This window comes from Pelecanus crispus, chromosome 28 (genome assembly GCF_030463565.1).
Source record: "Pelecanus crispus isolate bPelCri1 chromosome 28, bPelCri1.pri, whole genome shotgun sequence".
Taxonomy (NCBI): domain Eukaryota; kingdom Metazoa; phylum Chordata; class Aves; order Pelecaniformes; family Pelecanidae; genus Pelecanus; species Pelecanus crispus.
The window spans coordinates 1992881-2012870 of record NC_134670.1 but is presented as its reverse complement, the minus strand read 5'-3'; the positions used below and the strand labels follow the sequence as shown (position 1 = coordinate 2012870).

General features: G+C 47.0%; 2 protein-coding genes across 2 annotated transcripts in view; one reads left to right on the top strand and one right to left on the bottom strand.

The window, feature by feature from the left end:
* The window catches only part of LOC104032779 (polypyrimidine tract-binding protein 1-like), a 213163-nt gene that overhangs the window by 158554 nt on the left and 34619 nt on the right, over nucleotides 1–19990 (top strand). The window lies entirely within an intron of this gene.
* On the bottom strand, nucleotides 8044–15537 carry LOC142596201 (ADP-ribosylation factor 4-like). Its single transcript, XM_075725274.1, has 6 exons — nucleotides 15471–15537; nucleotides 12091–12171; nucleotides 11476–11585; nucleotides 9676–9747; nucleotides 9026–9151; nucleotides 8044–8130 (listed from the first exon to the last, which is right to left on the bottom strand). The coding sequence occupies exons 1-6, from the start codon at nucleotides 15535–15537 to the stop codon at nucleotides 8044–8046; spliced, it is 543 nt and encodes a 180-aa protein (XP_075581389.1).

Sequence of the window (19990 nt, the reverse complement as noted above, 5' to 3'; positions counted from 1 at the left end):
CAAACAACCAAAATAAAATTATTTTTATAGACTTTTATATTTTTGCACAGGTATTTTGAAACAAGCTTCTTCCAACTTATACGTGACTTCTTCTCGTTAATGCAGTAGTTTCTGTGCTTGAGGAATATTAGCACACAGCTCTTCTTTGCTCTCCTGCTAATCAGAGGTGGCTTTGCAGTCAGCATTAACGCCCAGAGGAAAAGCTTTGGCCTTTGGGGAGAAAGCCCTTCAGCTCAGGGCAAGGTCAGGCTCTGGTTTCGTGGCCCCCTCCCCCCCTTTTCCTCCCTGTTCTTTCTCTCCCTATTTAAAGATGACAGAACACTGCTTACTGAAAAGAGAAACACCAAATATTTTCAAACATAGCTGCTGAAAAAAACTGCAAAAGCCCATGAAGGCTTTCTCCCCACTCCCTTTGGGGAGTTTCTCCGCTTCTAGTTTGTCTCAGTTTGTTTGTACCGTGATTCCTTCTTGTTTATAAGTCGATTATTTTTATATCCCAGCTTGTGCTATCAAAAGCAGGTCTGAATGGGTACTAGTGCAGCAAGAGTGGCTGCTGGAGGTGGCAGCCCTGCTGCGTACTGGTGAGCGTGCGCACAGCTCGCTTCGTATCCAAATCCTTCGGAAGGCTCCAAAGGGAGGAGGCGGCCAAAACGCCGCTGCTGAGCTGTGCAGAAAAGCTTTCCCACCAGAGACTGAACAAATACCCGGGGCAATTTAGGCAAAACTTTGTCAATCCGCTGAAGATTTGCAAAATCTGAGTGGGATGTGGGTGGGTGTTTCAGGGGTTTTTGTTGTTCTTAGGGTGAGGTGCGAGTTGGCTGCTGCTTTACACCGTGGGTCGGATGTGTCCCTATGGTAATTATTGCGATGTTGCAGTTGTTCTGGAGACGCATACGGCCACACACGCCCTGGCCATCTGCCCTTGCCGTGCCACCCAGCGTTCCCAACGCACATTCTCAGGCTCGCTCGCGCTCCAGGCACAGACCCCCTCCCACAGTGCCAATTTCCAGCCATTTCTCCTACACCACATACCTGGGGCTGCGGGCTTGTGATGTGCCAGGATGGCAAGTAGGGTGTAGGGCCAGAGGTGCCTCGTGGCGTGTGCATCTGCGTGTGATGCCTGCGGTGGCAGTGTAGGGAGTAGGGCAGAGCATGCGGCTGTGTAGTGGCGGTGCTTGTGATGTCCCGTGGAGCTGTGTAGGTGGTATGGCTGGAGCAGGAGCGTTCCTGGTGCAGGTCATTGTGATGTCAGAGGTGTCTGAGGAGTTGGCAGAGCAGGAGCAGGAAGTTGTGTTGCGCAGCTGCTTGTGATGTCAGTGGTGTGTAAGCAGGTGCCTGGGAATGACTGGCCATGCGGGCAGTGCAGGTGCTCGTGATGTCAAGGGTATCTTTGCAGGTGTTAGGGCAGGAGCACGCAGCAGGTTCATGCATGTTTTTGTCATGTCCTAGGTCCCGGCCGGAAAGCTCCGCTCTGGAGTGGTGCGGGCAGAGCCTTTCGTATCCCAAACCGACCGGATTTCGGTGTGGGGAGCGGACGGGACGTCCCCACACGGTGCCACGGTGGTGGGCGAGCGCTGCTGTGTCCCCGGGGACCCACGTTGTGGTGGGCCATGGTGCGGGGAGGGGAAAACCGGCTGCCAGGAGCCAAAAATCCCCTTTTTTTCCCTCTAAAACCCAGGAGACGAGTGATGCCCTGGGGCTGTCGGGGGTCGGTGGGGGCTTTGTGCTCCCGGGGGTCGTCGCGGGTGATTTTGCCTCCATTAGCAGGTGCTTCACCAGATTGGGGCAGTTCCAGCCCCGAAGGCAGAGGCGACGGCAGAGGCGATAGCAGGGACAGGCAGAGGCGACAGCAGGGACGGGCAGAGGTGAAGGCAGAGGTGATGGCAGGGATGGGCAGAGCTCCCACAGGCTGCGCCAGTCCCAGCTTTGGTTCAGGATTCGGGAGCTCTCCCCGTAACTCAGCTCTAGGCGTCCCACAGGCGTGCCGGCAGGACGGGGGTGATGTCAAACCCCACGTTTATCCACAAAAAAAACCCCAAAATCCCGGCATTTCACCGAGCCGGGCGGTGCCAGGACGCGGGTGTCGGGGAAGGCGCCCGCTGCAGCACGGGTCGCGCCGGATGGCGGGGAGCAGCCGGCGGAGCGGAACCCCGAACCCGGCTGGGTTTGGCACCGAGGTGGCCGTGGGGAGGGCGATGCTGGGCAGCGCCACTCTGGAGTGGATGCTGGCTGGTGAAAGGGGGTTTAAACACCGGCGTCGGGGGCTGCAGTGGGTTTGGGGAGCGACTGCCTCGTAGTGGGAGAGGGGAAGAGACGCAGACGCCCCCACCCTGCCGGGCAGACATCCCGGCTCCGGGTGGCTGCCAGGGGAGGGAGTCGGCCCCCAGGCAGTGGTGATTTGCCCTCCTTGTCTCCACCAGCAAGCATGGGGCACACGGAGCCCCGGCCTGCCCCAAACTGCACCGGGCTGCAGCGGAGGATGGAGCACGGCCCTGCGTTCGACATGTGGAGGGACTACCTTGGGGCTGGTCGGCGTGCTGGCCGAGCTGCTGCGGGAGCGCAGACGCGCCAGCGAGGGCAAAGCAGCATTGGTGGCATCATGTGGCACGCCGGAGCCGGTGGCGTCAGCAGCATCATCCGGCACGCTGGCAGCATAATCCGGCACGCCGGTGCTGGTGTCATCCCCCGGAAAGTGTGTCTGTGCCTTCTGCAAGCGTAATGGGCAGGTGAAGCACGTCTACACCGGGCACAGCCTGCAGGACGCCAAGGGCCAGCTGCAGTGCCCCATCCTGCACAACTACGTCTGCCCGCGGTGCGGGGCCACGCAGGACCGGGCGCACACCAGGCACTTCTGCCCGCTCAACCACTGCGGCCACACCTCCATCTACAGCCGCTCGGTGCGCAACTCCACCGGCACGTGGGCGGCGGGCGGCCGCGGCGTGCTGGGAGCTGCTGCAAAGTAGCCGGGCACAGACAGAGCCCTCGGCCCCACAGGTACCGGCTTGTTTTTACACTCGTTGCCAACCTCGCGGCCCCCAAAATGGGCTGGGGGGGTGTGGGGTGTGGGGTGTGGTTTCTTTTGCTTCCCAGCACACAGCAAGGATGGGCCACGAGGAAACGCGGCTCTGGCGGTGCCGCGCTTCCGCTGCGTGGGCACCGTGCCAGCGGCTTTGTCGTAGGATGCCGTGGAAAGCCGCTTCCTTGGCAAAGCCTCGCTCCGAAGCCGCAATCCGAGCCTGAATTCAGCCAGGAACGGGATTCCAGCAAGGGAATTAAAGCTCGTTAAGGGAGGGGAGCAGCCAGCACGCAGTGCCCGCCCCGGTGCTCGCGGTGCTCTCCCCTCTCTCCCGGTTTCTCTTCCAGGGCGTCGCTGGGCTTTGCCCGGCTCCAGCTGCTGCATCAGCCCTAGGAAGTGCCCAGCTCCACTCTCCTGGGAAGATGAAACACCGTTTTCTGCCGAGACTGGCCTCCCCCGTTCTTCTCCCCAGCAGGTGAAGCCAGGCAGCATCATCCCGGCAGCAGTTTGGGGGGCGCCGCTGGCAGAAGCCATGTCAAGACACCAGCAAAAACCCTGCAAAGGGGAGGTTTTTAGCAGCAGCCCCGCGCTGGGGCCATTTGTGGTTGGGTTCAGTTCTGGGGTTTGGGTTTGTTTGTTGTTTTTTTATTAATCCCGGCCAGTGCCCGAGGGCAGTGCTGGCTCCCGGCCGGCCCCATGGCAGGAAGGGTGCCGGCACTCCGGCTGCCGCCACACGCTCTCATGGTCCGAGCGAGCCGGGCTGGCGTTAGCAGCTCGCCCGTGGCGGCTCCCGCACCCACCACACACACCGGTTTGTTCTTTACACATTATTTCACGTGTTTGGTTATACCCCATTCTCTGTTGAAACGCCGCTTTATCTCAGTAAAGAGTTTCAAGCCGTGCCAGGGGCTGGATCCAGCTCCGACCCAGCTCCGTGTCTCCTTCCACCTCCTCCCACCTGCTCTGCCGCGGCTTCGGCCTCTTCAGCGCCTCCAGGCCCCGCTGGGCCCTCACGGCCAGGTGGCTGTGGGGGGCGGTGAGTGGGCGCCCGCATCGCCCACAGAAAACCTTGCCCCGCGCCAGGGCCGGAATGCCGCCTGCAGTTTACGAGCCCCCACGTTCCCGGCGCAGCCCTCGCCCTCCCTCCGCAGGGCTGGAACCCCCCCCAAACCCCAGGAAAAGGATCTGGATTTCGCCACTGGCGCACGCGTGAGATCGGAGAGCTCCGGATCGGGCTGCAGATGTCCGTCGTGTCCTCCCAGCAGGCGGGCAGGCGCAGCCCCTCGCTCCTGACCGCCACGGCAAGGAGGGAAAATGAGGCTGTGTCTACACACCGAATGGGGACGTTTTTACTCAAAATAAGGGGTTTTATTGCTGGCGGGAGGGTCTGTCGCCATCCCACCTCTCTAAGATTGCGGCAGCGGGCAAACCCCCTACCTGGGCCGTGGCTGGGCTGGGCCGTTCCCCTCGGCGAGCGGCAGCACCTCTTCGGCACGGCTCCGTCCCGCTGCAGCACGCAGCTCACGCTGGGGCACCACAGGGAGGTCGCTGGAGTGAGCGGGGGGCTGTGCATCCATCCTCGGCACACTCGCTGCGTGCTCTGGGCCACGTCCCGCCTCCGCGCCCCGTTCCTCTGCCAAATCTTCACCTTCCCGCTGGCCTGAGGGATTCCCGCAGGCCGGGACAGCGGGATCCGGTGCCGAGCTGGTCCTGGGAGAGGGCGTTCCTCCCCTCCGGACTCTTCCCGGCCCGTGTCGGCGACTCGCCGCCTCTGCCGGTGCCCGTCTCTTCCTTCCTGAAATAACAAGGTGCCAGCATCACTCCCGTGTTACAAAAGTCCCAATCTCTGGGATATTTTTCCTCTGTTCGGTATAAATACCAAAGGCCGAGCCAACGGAGGAAAAGCAGTGCTGCAGAGGAGGCTCCGGCTGTGCCGTGAAGGGAATTTCTCAGCACCCCAGCGTTTGGGCGATGCCCGGGAGCTTGCCGAGCACGGCGGGCTTGCCTGGAGCGCGGGACAGGCATCCCTGTGGCGAGGGGCTGGGGCCGTGCTCCCCCGCCCGGCTTTGCTGTGGAGCAGCCGCCTCCCCGTTCAGGCTGTTCAAAGCGATAAAACACGTTGAGTGAGCAGGATACGTCACCGCTTAGAGCCCGCTTTGCCCCCATCCTGCCCATTCCTCGCCCCGTTACCTCCTGGGTGCGTTTGTCACGGCGCTGCTGGTGCTGCCGCCGGTCATCACTCCCTGATCCTCCACCCCTCCTGCGGCTGGCTTCGGTTTTCCGTTGGCATCGCCGGTCTGAGCCGATCCGGTCACGTCTAAGCCGTCGTCTCCTGTCGCATCCGAATCCTCCCGAAGACTTTGTTTAGTTTTGGGAACATGGCACTTGCTGTCTCCTCCTTTTAAGGGGAAAACCAGAACCCTCAGGCATCGCCTTTGGGGCAGGAGGGCCCAGTGCAGTAGAACTTATCCGTTGTTTGAATATAGGACTTGATGCTACACAACGAAAAATTGCAGTTACTGGAACTCAGCATTTCCTGTCGTTACAGTAGAATGAGAAACAAATTCTTAGCAGTCTTGTGCCCTTCCAAGATTCTGAACTCCTGGGACAACAGCTCAGCTCAGGTATTTGACTTCTGATAGGGAAATGACAAAGTTAGTGTATCTAAATTCTTAACAGACATGACAGAATTGGATCTTCATGGGAATTTCATCTACCTCCAGAGAGCAGGGCTGTACTATACATTGTTACTGACATACAGCATATATATATAGGTCACTATTATAATTGCTTTAGCCACAAAATAACAATTTCAAAGAATGCCAAAAACAAAAAAAAAAGTATTTTTACCTATCCAAAATGTCTTAAATGACAGCCAGTGCCTTTACAGTAGGAGAGTTAGACTGTGCTCAGGTAAGAAGACTAGCATACAAATTATCGGTCAGTTGAAGAAAGCATCACTGCCACAGCTAATGATTTTACTGACAGGTAGCCATATTAACGGAGTACGATACGAACCTCAGCACCGCATGTGATCCTGGTACTAAAAGAGTTAAGACAGCATAATAAAAAACCGAACCAACCAACTCATCAGGACTAGGTTTGTTCTTGTACTAGCAGACAAGCACTAGCTACCAAAGTAGCACTAACTCCAAAGGAAAAGGAGAGCCACCAGTACTTCAGCTCATAGCAACAGCCAGGAAGAATATGCCTCACTACTTCACAATCGTCATCTGAAGGCAAGGCGGCTTTCTGAGCACATGCTCCAACGCCAGGGACTGCTGCTTAGAATCAAGAACACTTCATCTAGAGCATGCCTTGAAAATGTTTAGAGAACTGAGAACAGTTGATGAGAATATAGTAAACTGAGGGAAATTTTATTTATTTCTGTCCATTGTGACGCTGGGCTAAAAATAAGAGAGCAGCTTAGCCTAAAACTGCAGTGAAATCATGCTTTGTGTTCCTAAAGACATACAATCAATAGAATAGAATATTTCAGGTGGAGGATTGAGCCATATTTGCATCCATACAGCAGACAGGCAACAGAAAAATAGATTTTAAAATACCCATTAGTAGCAGCCTCAGAAAACATATTCATTTAAGCCTTTTGAACTACAGAAGCATAAGGGGGCAGAAATACGAAAGCAGGCAGCAGCAGTTGCATAGAGCTGATTTTTTGGGTGACTATCACCATTACTATAATACTGACTAAATCCCTGTACAAGTGTTCAAGTTAACTTCCCAGCTAACCACCAACAGAATTTGTGATTCTTCTGGTAGAACCCATGTTGGTTTTTAAATGTAGATACAACTATGAAACAGACATGCGTGCTTTTCAGCAGTTCCTATTTGTTTTATTACAATTTTTGTAACTGTTAGTATTTTCGTATCTGGACATCTTAAAAGGAATTTTAGATTTACAACTTCAAAAGACACTTAGAGAATTATATGTCTTGATGACAGCCACTCTACTGCATTGTATACAACTCTGTTGCCCACCTTCCGTGTCCCGCTCTACACAGCTCCAAACAAGTGAAAATCTGAGATTTGATGTTCACATTCAAGCTGCAGGAAAGCTCAGTATACGGAAAAAAAGTGGTAACTTGCAGTCCCACTATTTCGGGAATCAAGAAGAGCATACACAGAACTATACATTTTATCATTTTGTTAGGAATAATTCCAAGTGGGTTATGAAGACACTAATCCCCTGAGTTTGATGAAGTTTTCAAAATTTCTTTATGAAGATATGTTCACCAACAAAGAGTAAAACTTCAGCAGAACTATTATACACTGGGCAAAAACAGTCAGGCTGATACCAAAAACCAACATGCAACATTAAAAAAAAAAGAGAGATACAATATAAAGGAAGACAATCTGCTGAATATTAAAAACAACCTCAACATGAGCTCTTTGCAACCAGCACAGAACTATTCTACCCATCAAATCCAATTCACACAAAGGCAAGTTGGGCTGACAGAACCCAAGGATTAATAAAATGTTCCTCAGTGCAGGAGATCTGTAGAGTGTTTTAGAGCATTTCCTTGTCTGGAACAAGCAGTATTAGGAATTCTTTTTGGCAAGGGAGAAAAAGAAATACATACGGAATGCTACATTTTTAAATCAGCAGACTGTCTCAGGAATGAAACAGGGCATCAGTACACTAAAAGTAGCAGGGACAAAAAAATAATTTAAAACAATAATTTTACTGGGACTCAAAAGAGTATTCAAAACAGATCTTAAAGATGTCACAATAACTATATTCAGGTATTTAGGCTAACAAGGGGAATAGAATCAGAAGATACACTTTTTCCAAGTTAAGGAGATTTTTACCCAAGCCTGTTGCTACCTTTGCAACATGTACCTCGGTAAACAATAATTGGCAATAAAATAAGTTGAAATGCTGTAATATCCTGCCCAAATATCGGTTCCACATACCATAACAACCAAGATGCAAACTGATTTTGTTGCAACAAGCCTAGACCACTTCTATTAAACATGTCCCTGGTGAAAGACTCATCCAGTTTGAGTCAGCGTTTTGAGAGTTCATTAGACAGCCAGGCAAGTCCCTCATACAGACCAGTTCCTTCCGTAGCGCAGGCAGCCTGGACACGCCACTGTTAATGCAGAACACAAAGAAAAATTAAATTTTAAAAAACTGACAAAATGCAAGCTATGTTATCACAGTATGAGACTCTCAGATACATACTCAAATAGCGTTCTTTAAACACAGTTTTGTGCCATAAGTAGAGACAATATTGAACAGATGCTGTTTTTACAAGTTTTGGAAAGTACATATACAACAGATGGGGTTCAGACATCATCCAAAAACTCACGTGTTGGATTACCAAATGCTAGAACGCTCTTTAGTGCATCAAGAAACAAATACAGAACTGACAGTTTGGTTTATATCCTGAAAACTAGCTTCTTGGTTTTGAAAGACTGCTCTTCAGGAAATGGGCACGGAATTATCTAAATTAACAGACCTCTAAAACATCTTCCATGGATATGATCTTAACGTGCCAGCAGGCAGACGTTAAGCGAGCATTAAAGAAGGAGAGATGGTTTATGCAAAGCAACCCTACGTCTCAAAGGCTTGCGCAGACAGAATCTAACAATTCAGGAGCTACTTAACTTCCCCCCGTCTTTGTAGTGGTGAGAGTGCAGAATGCATTTTCTCCCCCAGAACTGTAAGTATTGGGAAAACAGGAAACCTCGCCACATGCTTTGTCAAACATGTTTGACAGCTGTATTTCAGTGACAGCCTGGAACATTTGTATTTTTCCAGGAGAAGGTGAGAGATGAAACACTGCAACAGCTGTACACATGGGATCATACTTCCAAATCACTCATTTTGAATGAGGACCTTAAACTATGCACTACAGAGTTTAACAGCAGGTAGGTGCATCTTTAAAGGAAAGAGAAGTTTTCACCTCTTTCTGTAGAGAGGAAGACTACATTTATGATATAAAGGAAGACAAAAGTGCAGCAGCCAGGAAGTTTAGCACTTACAGTTCTGTTACGCAGAGACTGAAGACCTAGTTTATCCGTCACTTCACTGACTGACATGGCATTTGGCAGATCTTGTTTATTCGCAAACAGAAGCAGCACTGCATCTCGCAGCTCATCCTCCTGAAGCTAACAGAAAAAATGTTCACGTCATTAAATTAGCTCAGTTAAGTACTTCAATGACTTCAACAAGTGCTAAAGAAACCTAAATACTGATTTAAGGGTTATAAGCTTTTTCATTCTTGCTCCTGAAGTCACTAGTAAGTCCAGTGAAATTTAGAAGAGAACTTCTCCTACAAGTAAAGAAATTGTCTTTCAACAGGCAGTTTCAATTTACCAGTGCCTTGCTGCCAAAATTCTTAGCACCAATTTGTTTTTCCAAAATTCTTTCTTCACCTGCTGCGTTTCTATTAAGGCTTTATGAAGGAAAGAAAGGTTCTGACACATTAGTAGTTCTTGAACTAAAACCCTCTACAGACTTGCAGTTACAACTCAGTGTACTGTGTGGCCCAGAATTACCAGGTGAATACAATATGCACTGTACAAACTCCCCAGAATTTCAAAATCCTGAATCTCTTAAGGAAGCTAACACACATCCAAAACCAAGACAAGGTAAGTATAACAATTATATTTTAGAAGGTATCTGTATTTACCATTTTCTGCAGCTCTTCTGCTGCTTCCTGGATTCTCTCTCTGTCATTGCTGTCTACCACAAAAATGAGGCCCTGTAAGAAGTTAAGCAGTTTTGAAAATAGCTGGTGTGGAACTCATTAGTTTGAAAGAAACAGACACCAGCAACATTTCAGAAGCTAACTCTCCCCCCTCCCTTTTCACTCATTGTATCACACTAAATGCAGCAAGAGAATCGCAAGCGCTTCACCATCTCATGTCTCACTGAAAAAACCCACAGCCTTAAAGTAAGGCCTGAATTTCTTTAAAAACGTTTGTACCAAACAGGACTTCTAATGGCATCGCTGTTATTCAAGTGTCCTCCTTACAAACAGGCTATTTACTTCTAAAATTCCAGTCTGAAAACTTCACATTTTATCATTCTCTTTAAGAGAACAGAAGGATCTTTTAAAAATATTTAGTAACAGGGTTGAATAAGGAACTGAAATTAAGTATTACTCTATTGTCCTGGTTTCGGCTGGGATAGAGTTAATTTTCTTCCTAGCAGCAGGCATAGTGCTGTGTTTTGGATTTAGTAGGAGAAGAATGTTGATAACACGCTGATGTTTTTAGTTGTTGCTGAGTACTGCTTATGCCAGTCAAGGACTTTTTCAGCTTCCCATGCTCTGCCAGGCGCACAAGAAACTGGGAGGGGACACAGCCAGAATAGTTGATGCAAACTGACCAAAGGGCTATTCCATACCATACAGCGTCATGCTCAGTATATAAACTGGGAGGGGGTGGCCAGGGAGCAGCGATCGCTGCTCGGGAACTGTCTGGGTATCGGTCGGCGGGTGGTGAACAATTGCATTGTGCATCACTTGCTTCGTGTATCATTATTATTATTATCATTATTATACTGTTACTATTAGCATTACTATTTTACTTTATTTCAATTATTAAACTGTTCTTATCTCACCCCAGGAGTGTTTCTCACTCTCACTCCTCTGATTCTCTCCCCCATCCCATCGGGGTAGGGGGAGTGAGCGAGCGGCTGCGTGGTGCTTAGTTGCTGGCTGGGGCTAAACCACGACATCTATTCACAACAGTACTTTGCTAGCTCCTTTGTGTCCATCCAGACTTCTCCATTTGTCTGCACCAATCACATCCATTATGCTGCACAGAAGTGTCTTGTAAACACTTCTATATTCAACACAGCAAAAAGAAAAAAAAACAACCCAAAACCCACACCACTCCCAAAGTTTCCTGATACTAATAAGCAGCTTGCCTTACTACTTATGAACCAAAGGAAAGAATCACATTTATGTCACCAAAAATGACAGCAGTCACATCAATACCAAGCAGACACTGTCTAATCAATTGGTAACAAGATCTTTTACGATGTTTTTAGATACTCAGCATACTAAATACAGTGATATAGCACAGTAAAAGCTGTATATTTTGAGGCTGATTAGAAAAACAGACTATGTAGAAGGCTGCTTAGACAGTAACATTTCTTACGTATAAGCCAATGCCAGCTGAAACAGATCAAAACGTGGATACAGCAAAGTTGAAGAGCTCCTCACAAACCAACCAGCTGCTCTGGCACATTACAGAACACTGGTAGATCCTGAAGGACTTAATCCTTGCCAGGCTACACTCACGACTACACTTGAAGCCTTCAAGCTAACAAAGCAGCTTCAACTAGAATAAAATCTGGGTATCCCTCAGAACTTGCAGGAAGTAGTGAGGAGCCTTTCTGAAAGGAAGGGACAGAAGACAACTTTCCATATATGAGACATTACAAAACAGGTCTTTAACAATTGCCACCTCAGAACTCTTACCAGTGCATTTTCGAAATAATGCCTCCAAGGACGTCTAATTTTACCTTGATCACCTACATCCCAGACTGTGAAACAAACATTTTTATATTCTACCATGTCCACATGAAAACCTAAAATAAGAGAGTCAAATAGTTAGAAAGAATGCTAGTGTTAAAAGGTAATTCTAATCACGTTAAACATAGTTACTTCCCAAGTTATAGTTCTCCCAAATATATATAAAATGGCTTATCACAATTGAATTGCTAGATCAAGAAGAAAATTGACTTAAGGATGAAAAAACAGATCAATAAAATCCAAGTACACCACCTTTGTTTCAACAAGTCTTCCAAGCCACAGACTGCTAGAGGTTCATGGTGTTTGGGGGAAGTACTGCTACTTAATTGGTTCCTATACGCCTGAGCATCTGCTGCTGGCCACTGTCAGACACAGGATTCTGATCCAGATGTATCTTTGGTCTGACACGGTTATGTTATGGCAGTACCAGAAAGTCCATGTTTGTCTTGATTCTTATACTAGCAGCAAAGATGGCAAACCCCTACATTCTTCAGAAGCCCGTGTCTGCAACACAGATTTATAGAGTAACAAGAATGAAGACAGGAGAATTGGTTATCTTACCAATAGCGGGAATTGCGGTGACGATTTTTCCTAGTTTCAGTTTATAAAGAATAGTTGTCTTACCAGCAGCTTCCAAACCAACTAGAACAAACAGAAAACTTGATTCAGTTCACAATATATGCTACAAGCTGCTAATTTAACAACATGCATTTTACATGCAGACTATTAGGGTTTTTTTCCCTAAAAAGAACGAGCTTTTTAAACACTCTTAAGTCATTGTTGACATATTGCTGTGTGCTTCTCCCCATCTCCGCTACCCAGCACTGAGGCAGAGAACAAGCAATGAAGAAAACAACGGTCAGTAACACATCTTCATCCACAACCTACAGGCTCACAAGTTTCTAGTCAGCTTCCTTACTACTTGTGTTACTTAAGTTTTATCATTCACTTTGAAAGTTTCTTCTGTGTAAGTCAGAATGGTTTTAAATGCCTAGCAACAATCTACAAGCAGCACACAGTTTCTAACTGATCACATTTGCTACTTCACACTCAAGCAGGGGAAATGTCTCGCTCCACCTTCAGCTAAGGCCAGTTTCACATGCACCCGAACCAACAGGAGTGGGCACTATCAATGGAAGACACAGTCTCCCTCATTCCAGTCCCTTGTCCCCTTGCTAACACATTTCTTTTGCACTGACAAACAGACATATATTAGGAAACTCCTGCCATCCCTCCACATATACCCTAAGGGCTTTAACTCTTCTTCAGGACATCACTTCTATTCATTCAGATCCACTAGGATGCTTTCATTAGGAGTCTCCACTTCTGATCTTTAGAGAAAGAAGGCCTTCTGCACTCAAATTTCCTATCTATGGATATTGTCCTATCTATGGACATTGCAGGCATACACTGGACTTTTCTAAAACTGTGCAACTGCTTATTGTTAGGCATTTCAGAACACATAAGAGCAACTCAAAATACTACTCCTTACGTTAAAATCCCAACGCTTAGCGCATAAGCGCCTAAATAAACAGCAGGTACTAAACACTTTCCACAACAACAGCTTGAATAAAATGTCTATTTGTGAAACTTAAATTGCTCCATAAAATTTTGCCCAAACAAAAATACATCCCCCCCATCAAAGAATTAATTAAATAATACTTGCACAAGAAACCAAATGTTATCCTTGTTTGATAACATTCTGATGGGTTCTGAGTTAATTTCCTACTTGGTGACTGTGATATATTAAGCTTTAACTGGTTTGATGACTTGACTATTAATAATACAACTGTTTCCTTAGCCTTGCAATAAAATGGAAATTGAGATTACCTGCTTATTCAGAATGAAACCAAACTCTTAAAAAGCCGCCTCCTTCTCAAAGACACAAACTGCTGCTACAGCAAGCTCATTAAAAAACCCATCTATAATTGTCCTATGTTTTGATACTGTGAACAGGATTATACATGACCATGCAGTGTCTTTGGTATTGTCATTGTGTTTTAAAAAACAGTTGTTCTAATGGTTAATATCATGAAAGAAGGGGGGTGGGCTGGGAAGCTACCATCCAAACCAAAGCTCCTTGAGGGGTAATAAACTCCCCAAATGCTCAAATTAAAATTTAACAGTTTCAAGTTTGCTATTGTCTAAGTGCTGGTCTCTTTTACAGCCGCACACAAGCACAAACAAAAAAGAGACATGGCGCAGCAGAACTTTCACAAGAGCTTGCAAGTCATGAAACTTGTAAATGTTAGCATTTTCTCTAGACCAGTGAAGTGTCAGGTAGCCTTAGAAAACCCTTTAAGCAAACTCTGAAACCCTCAAATACTCCCATCTACGCTGAAAAACAATGGTTTTAACAGCACAATGCTTGAAGGCCAACACTATTCTCACACGGTTCAGCTTCAAGTGAGCATTTGTAGGATGCCTCCATCTTTGCAAGAAAACATAATGCATGCACATGATGTATATGTGATAGTTTTCCAGGAAGTGAACATTACGATCATTTAGTGAAACACCAATTAAAGCTACACATACTCACCAACTCTTCTCCCACCCCCAAAAAACCCCCTCAGTTATCAGTAGAACAAACACTGACAAGATTTGTTAAAATCCGCAACAAAAGACAGACAGCCTTATCTACACAAATGGATTTAGTGTATTTAGGGGTTATACTAAAGAGACAGAAGAAGACAAAGGAAAAAAAAAGCTGATCTCATTTCAAAGAATATACATAGGGTCTTGAGAACCATTTGAAGATATGACTCAGAGTTAAGAAAGTAGAAACTAGTTAAGAATTCTATTTGCTAAATTTAAGAAATTATTGCCCCAATTATCCACTCTGCTCTTGTGCCAGGACCCACCACCACCTCCATGGCGTTGGGAAAAGGCTTACATTAGCTACTGAAAGTGCGAAGCCTGGAGACTTTGCTTAAATCCACTATTAGCCACAGTTCTAATTAAGCTCTTGGACTTTGCACTGAGGCCGGCTGAGTTATGGATACGTGTTTTCTTCTTCTGACTCCACACTCGAGACGGCAGCTTTTAACCGAGGGGAGGCAACTTCTGCAAATCACCATGACCCTATTTGCAAAAACTGCCTCTTTTAGCCAAATTGCAAACGTTAGGAAGTCTAAACAAGCAACAGACATCAAGAGCAGAGCCTCCATTCACACTTCTTACTCCAGTTTGCCATTTACCACCCTTTTTAGAACAAGAAATTTCAGAGCACCACATCACATTTAATCGTTTGAGCTGCTACGAAGCGTAACTATTGCTTTCAGTAGTCCAAGAATAAACACGTGTTTACATTTGCTCTGGAGCACAGTGTAAATCTACAAGCTATTTCCTTGCTGCTTCCAACATGAACATTTCCCACAGTCAGAGAAAGAAAAAAAAAGCACTTCTACTATATTTAACTGATTCATGACATTCATGTTACAAACAAAAGCCAACTTACAAAAATAAAATTAACGAATATCCAATTTACTACAGGTTTGTATCCCTTCACTCTTCTCTTACCTTTATATCAGTTCTCTCAAAACTTATTTATCCTTCATGCACTATTCCTCTTTCAGGTTTCGTTCACAGCGGGCTGGGGGGGGGGGGGGGGGGAGGGCGCCGGGGGGCAGACAGCGAGAGCACGGCGGAGGAAAAGGAAGGGCAGGCATAGCCCGACCCCACCCCCTTCCCCCCCGCCCCCTCTCCTCCCCCGGCTCGTTCGCTTTCCGACGGCCCCGCAAGCCCTGAGGAAAGGGGACAGAGAGGTGCCCCGTGTCCCCCGCGCCTTGAGCCCGCGGCCCCCTCCCGCCGGCCTCCCCTCGCCCACCGCCAGCGGGACGCGTCCGTGAGGGAGCGGGCGGCCGGGCGGGCCCGGCGGCGGCCGGGCAGGGCTCGGGGGGCCGCGGCCGGGCGGCCGGCAGCGTGCCGCCATCGCCTCTTACCCATGAGGATGCGCAGCTGCTTCTTGCGGAAGAGGCGTGAGAAGAGCGAGGAGATGGGCGGGTCCATGGCGGCGGCGCAGGGAGCGGGAGGGGCGCGGCGAGGAGGCAGGGAGGGAGGGAGCGGGAGCGCGGCCTGGCCCTGTCTGCGGACAAAATGGCGTCCCGCTCGCCACACGCCCCCGTTCCAAGGTGGACAAAATGGCGTCCCGCTCGCCACACGCCCCTGCCGCGGAAGCAGCCTTCGCCACACGGCCCCAGCGCCTAAGGGTTTATTTCAGGCATGACTGACGAGTTAGCTGGCTTCCCAACATCGTCTAGGTATGTTGCAAGCATTGCACTGATGTTGGTTTTCTTTAAAAACGTTTGGAACTTTGTGACTGATCTGAGTGGGAGCAAGGCTGAATCCGCAGGGAAGCAGAAAACCCAACTGTCTTGTGATTGCTGATAGTCCAAATCGGTGTCAAGTCGTGGCTGTTGCATGGTTTTTGAGGAAGCCTGCTATTGTCCAAATTCCTACTTGGTTGGCAAATGAGGAATTCATTTTCCGAATTCACTAATATATTGCTTTGGTGTGTCTTGAGGTAAACTTGTATTTTTAGTAGAAATCACACTTTGTTGTACCTTTGCAGTCACAGGCTGACAGAGAACAGCTTCCTGTGAAAACTGACACACTGAAAAAGCTGCAGACACACACCAATGATACTATACCAGCACTTCCAGGTGACCTGCGGGACATCTTGCTCAAAACTGGCACAACGAGATTTCTACTAGGCTTTTTTTGTGCAGAAAAGATAAGGCAAATGTAGCTTCACGGAAGGCAATGGCTTACCAACGTGGAACACAGCTCTAAATAGTATGTTTACACTACAAATGGACTGTACTCATAGTATAGCCCACTGTGCCATTTTCACTGTTTTTTCCACTTAAATACCAATGCAACTGAAGGAATTCATGTGTCTAATAGTGTTTGAAATAAGTGCTCTTAAAGAAAAATCTGTGGGCGTATAAGACTATACCACAGTATAGGACCACAGTGCAGTGCTGGCATTGCAGAATGTTTTCTAATTAGTGCTGCTACACCCAATGCTGTTAACTCGGGGGTAAGCAATATTGATCCTGCACTGTCCTGTTGATGTAGTATCTGACTGCTTTGCTTTTTTTGTTGTTTTGTTTTTCCTTTTAGTTTTCATCTAGTGATAAGCCCAACTGGCATATTATGTGACCTCGTCAGAATACATTATAGTTGAGGTATTTTACCGGTAAATCATTGCTTTCAAAACTGTTTCAGGGACACCTGAAATAATCAGATTGGTTCTTAACTTTCTTCCTTTCTCCTTTTTACCATCTTTTCAAAACCATATTAATTCAGCATCTTTAAAGAAGAGAAGGCAGCTGACAAAAATCTCCTGAAGAGAAGTCTCTGCCATTCAATGCCAGTTAATTAAGGTGCTCTTACTCACATGCCTTAAATATAAAGTAATTGTATACTAATTGGTGGTTTTAAACTGCTGACATTCAGGATTTAAAGGGGATTACTAGTATAAATGTAAATAAGCAGTATTCATCACAGGAAATAAACATGGTGGTGTTCCACAGATTTTAAAATCAGTGATTTCAGTAGAGTTAGCTGATACACAGTCTGTTTCAGTTGGAGATCATAGCAGTCAACTACTGTTAATAAATTTTTTATATTTTTACTTACACCAGTAGGGTGTTTGAGGTGGTAATGGGGCTGGGAGGGAGGAGATGTTGGCTTCAGCTGAAAAAACCCTATGGAAAGGTCAAACTGGGGCAAGAAGAGATGTAGCATGAAGTTATTCTCAGTATATGCATATAGCAGGCGTGCATAAAGAGCAATTTCCTCTTGCATATTAAGCAACAAGAATGTGATTTTTATTTCCTTGAAAAAGTTTCAGCGGTATGTAAGAATTCAGCTGCTCCACATTCAAGTAGAATAAACTGAATGCTATAGTGTGTACACAGCATACACTTTTATATGACAAGTGGATCACAGTTGTTAAAAAAAAAAAAAATCTGCTTTTAAGCGCTTGGATGGAATTTTTTAAAACTTAGGACATAATCCTGCTATAAGAATATGCTTTTGTATGATAAATATTTCATACCATCTTTCTAAAAATGTCGTATTTAGATATAAAGTGTCACAATGGTATTTTTATGAAAATATGTATTTTAATACTGTTATGGTTTATATGTCTCTATTGGTTAATGCCCCTCTTATGTTACTTAAACTACACCACTTCAGCATTAATTTCTAACTTGCAAATTTTTTTTGCACACCCTGGTGAATAGCATTTCTAATCCAGAAATTAATATGTGGCCCTTCTTAAACTAAATTATCTTAAATGTTTAACCTGGAACACTGTGGAGTTTCTTGGAACCATGTAAACCAGTAACAACTATGATAACTATCCCATGACTGCAAATACGTATTTTGGTAAAAGGAAATAAAGGGGTTTTATTTTTTTCTTTGGAAGTTATGTGACTCTAGATGATGGATGGGATTTGTCTGTTAGTTTTTCCCCTCTCCTTCGTCAGCAAAGCTGTTCAGCAGCTTGTAGAGACTGCTGCTTAGTGTGACATTATGAAGCTGTACCCCTCAGGTGACCAGAAATACCTGATGTGATGGAGTGGTGGTGTAGTTTGATCATGCATCGTGGCTGTAATGTGATAGAACTGCAGGATCTTCAAGCAAGCAAATGGCAGGGACTGGCTTCCAAGCAAAATTTATCCAATCTTCAGTCTATTTCCTGTGCAGATCCGAGAGGCCCTTGAGAAACATGGTAGTGGGAAGTAGAGTGCAAGCAAAGCTCAATTCAGGTTTCTTTAATGGTGCTGGTATTAGTTTAAATCCCTGAATAACTAGATGCTTAAACAGAATTAAAATCTCATTCAAAAGAAAGGCAAAAAGAAAAGTTGTACGGGGTTGCTTGCTGTCTTCATCAGTGACTTGTAACGCTTTTAGTATGGTGGTTCAAAAGGACCTTAACCTCTAACTACAAGTCCAGGCAAAATCTAGTCACTGAAAACAGGAACAGTCTTTCCTCATTGCAGGTTTCTGATCTTGCCCTGTCTCCCTGCACTTCTTCTGAGTGAGTGACACTGAGCATGCATATTTTGACTGGGGATGCTTCAGCCTTTCATAGTGTTGCAGCAGAGGAATTGCATCAGCTGCAGAAAGCAGTTGGCAGCTTGGTGAGCTGGAATTTTCCCACCCCTATTTTTTGGTTTTGTTTTGTTCTGAACTCAATGTGCTTAAGATACAGGTAAAGAACTTGAACTAACCCTCATTCGTCTGCGGCTTGACGGCTAAAGGACAGCGCACAAAACTCCTAGTTTCAGTAACTTTGCCTCAGTTTTCATCTGACTTTAAAAAAACAACCAAAGGAAAAAAACACCACCCAAAAAACCCCCATGTATGTACACACACACACATATTATTTGGACCAGGATGAGAAAAAGTCTTTAAGTGAAGGAGAGAATACCTGGATGATGAGAAAGGGTCCTAGAAAGGAGGAAGCAGCTGTTCAGTAAAGAAATGCTAAAGATAAAGGGCCCCAACTGGGTCATCAGAAGAAGTTAAACCTGCCTCCGTTAGTGTAACAGGGGAGTAAACGGGACATGCAGAAGCTTTGGGACTTCTCCAATTTCTTTGAAACAGTGTAAAAATCATGCAAAGAACCAAAACATGAGAGAAAGTGCAGTCAAATGTAGTAAAGGTGCAGCTAGTCCTCTAACAGCGTTAACATCCGTGACCTGAACAGAGGAGAATGAATCCAAAGTCTGTTGTGAATAACAGTTGTGTATGATTATACAGAGCAACCGCTGATGTTCATGTTGAAACACTGATTATTGACAATCCCTTCTAAAACAAATGTTTGTTAGACTACTCAAACAGCTGAAATAATGAAAGGTGTCTATTCATGACCTAGCTAGAGTAAGACTATGTCAGGCTGGAGGTCTAGAAAGTAACTTACTTCAAAATGTCCATCAAATATTTTGTGGTACGCTTATCCTCAGCTAAGGTCAGGGCAGCTTAACTTTCCTGGCCAAAAAACAAGGTAAATACTGAGGGCTCTCCAGAGAAAACAGGTAAGTCCTGCAAGCTTCCGAGCGCGGCGAGGCGGGACGGCAGCCTGCGACTCCATCCCCCGGCGTGCGCCGGCGGCAGCGGGCGGAGGAGCGGCGCGGGCACGGCGCTGGCTGCGAGCAGCAGTCCCCGCCGCCCTTGGGCGCTGGGGCCGTGTGGCAAAGGCTGCTTCCGCGGCCGGGGCCTGTGGCGAGCGCGGCGCCATTTTGTCCGCCCTGGAGCCGGGGCGGCCGTGGCGAGCGGGACGCCATTTTGTCCGCCTGAGCCGTGGCGGCCGTGGCGAGCGGGACGTGGCAGAGAACGAGCGCGCTCGCGAGCGAGGTTCCCCGCCCACGGAAGCCGCAGCTGCCGCCTGCGCTTCCTGAGGCGGCGCCGGGCGAACCCGCGCTTCAGCAGCCGCCTGCTCGCTGCG

Coding starts and splice junctions, on each gene's coding strand:
- LOC142596201 (XM_075725274.1), bottom strand. CDS start 15,537: ATGGACCCGCCCATCTCCTCGCTCTTCTCACGCCTCTTCCGCAAGAAG. Junction 9,152..9,675: donor CAGAAGAGCTGCAGAAAATG/GTAAATACAGAT, acceptor TTTTTCTGTTAG/CTTCAGGAGGATGAGCTGCG. Junction 8,131..9,025: donor AGTCTCTGCGTAACAGAACT/GTAAGTGCTAAA, acceptor CTGCATTAACAG/TGGCGTGTCCAGGCTGCCTG.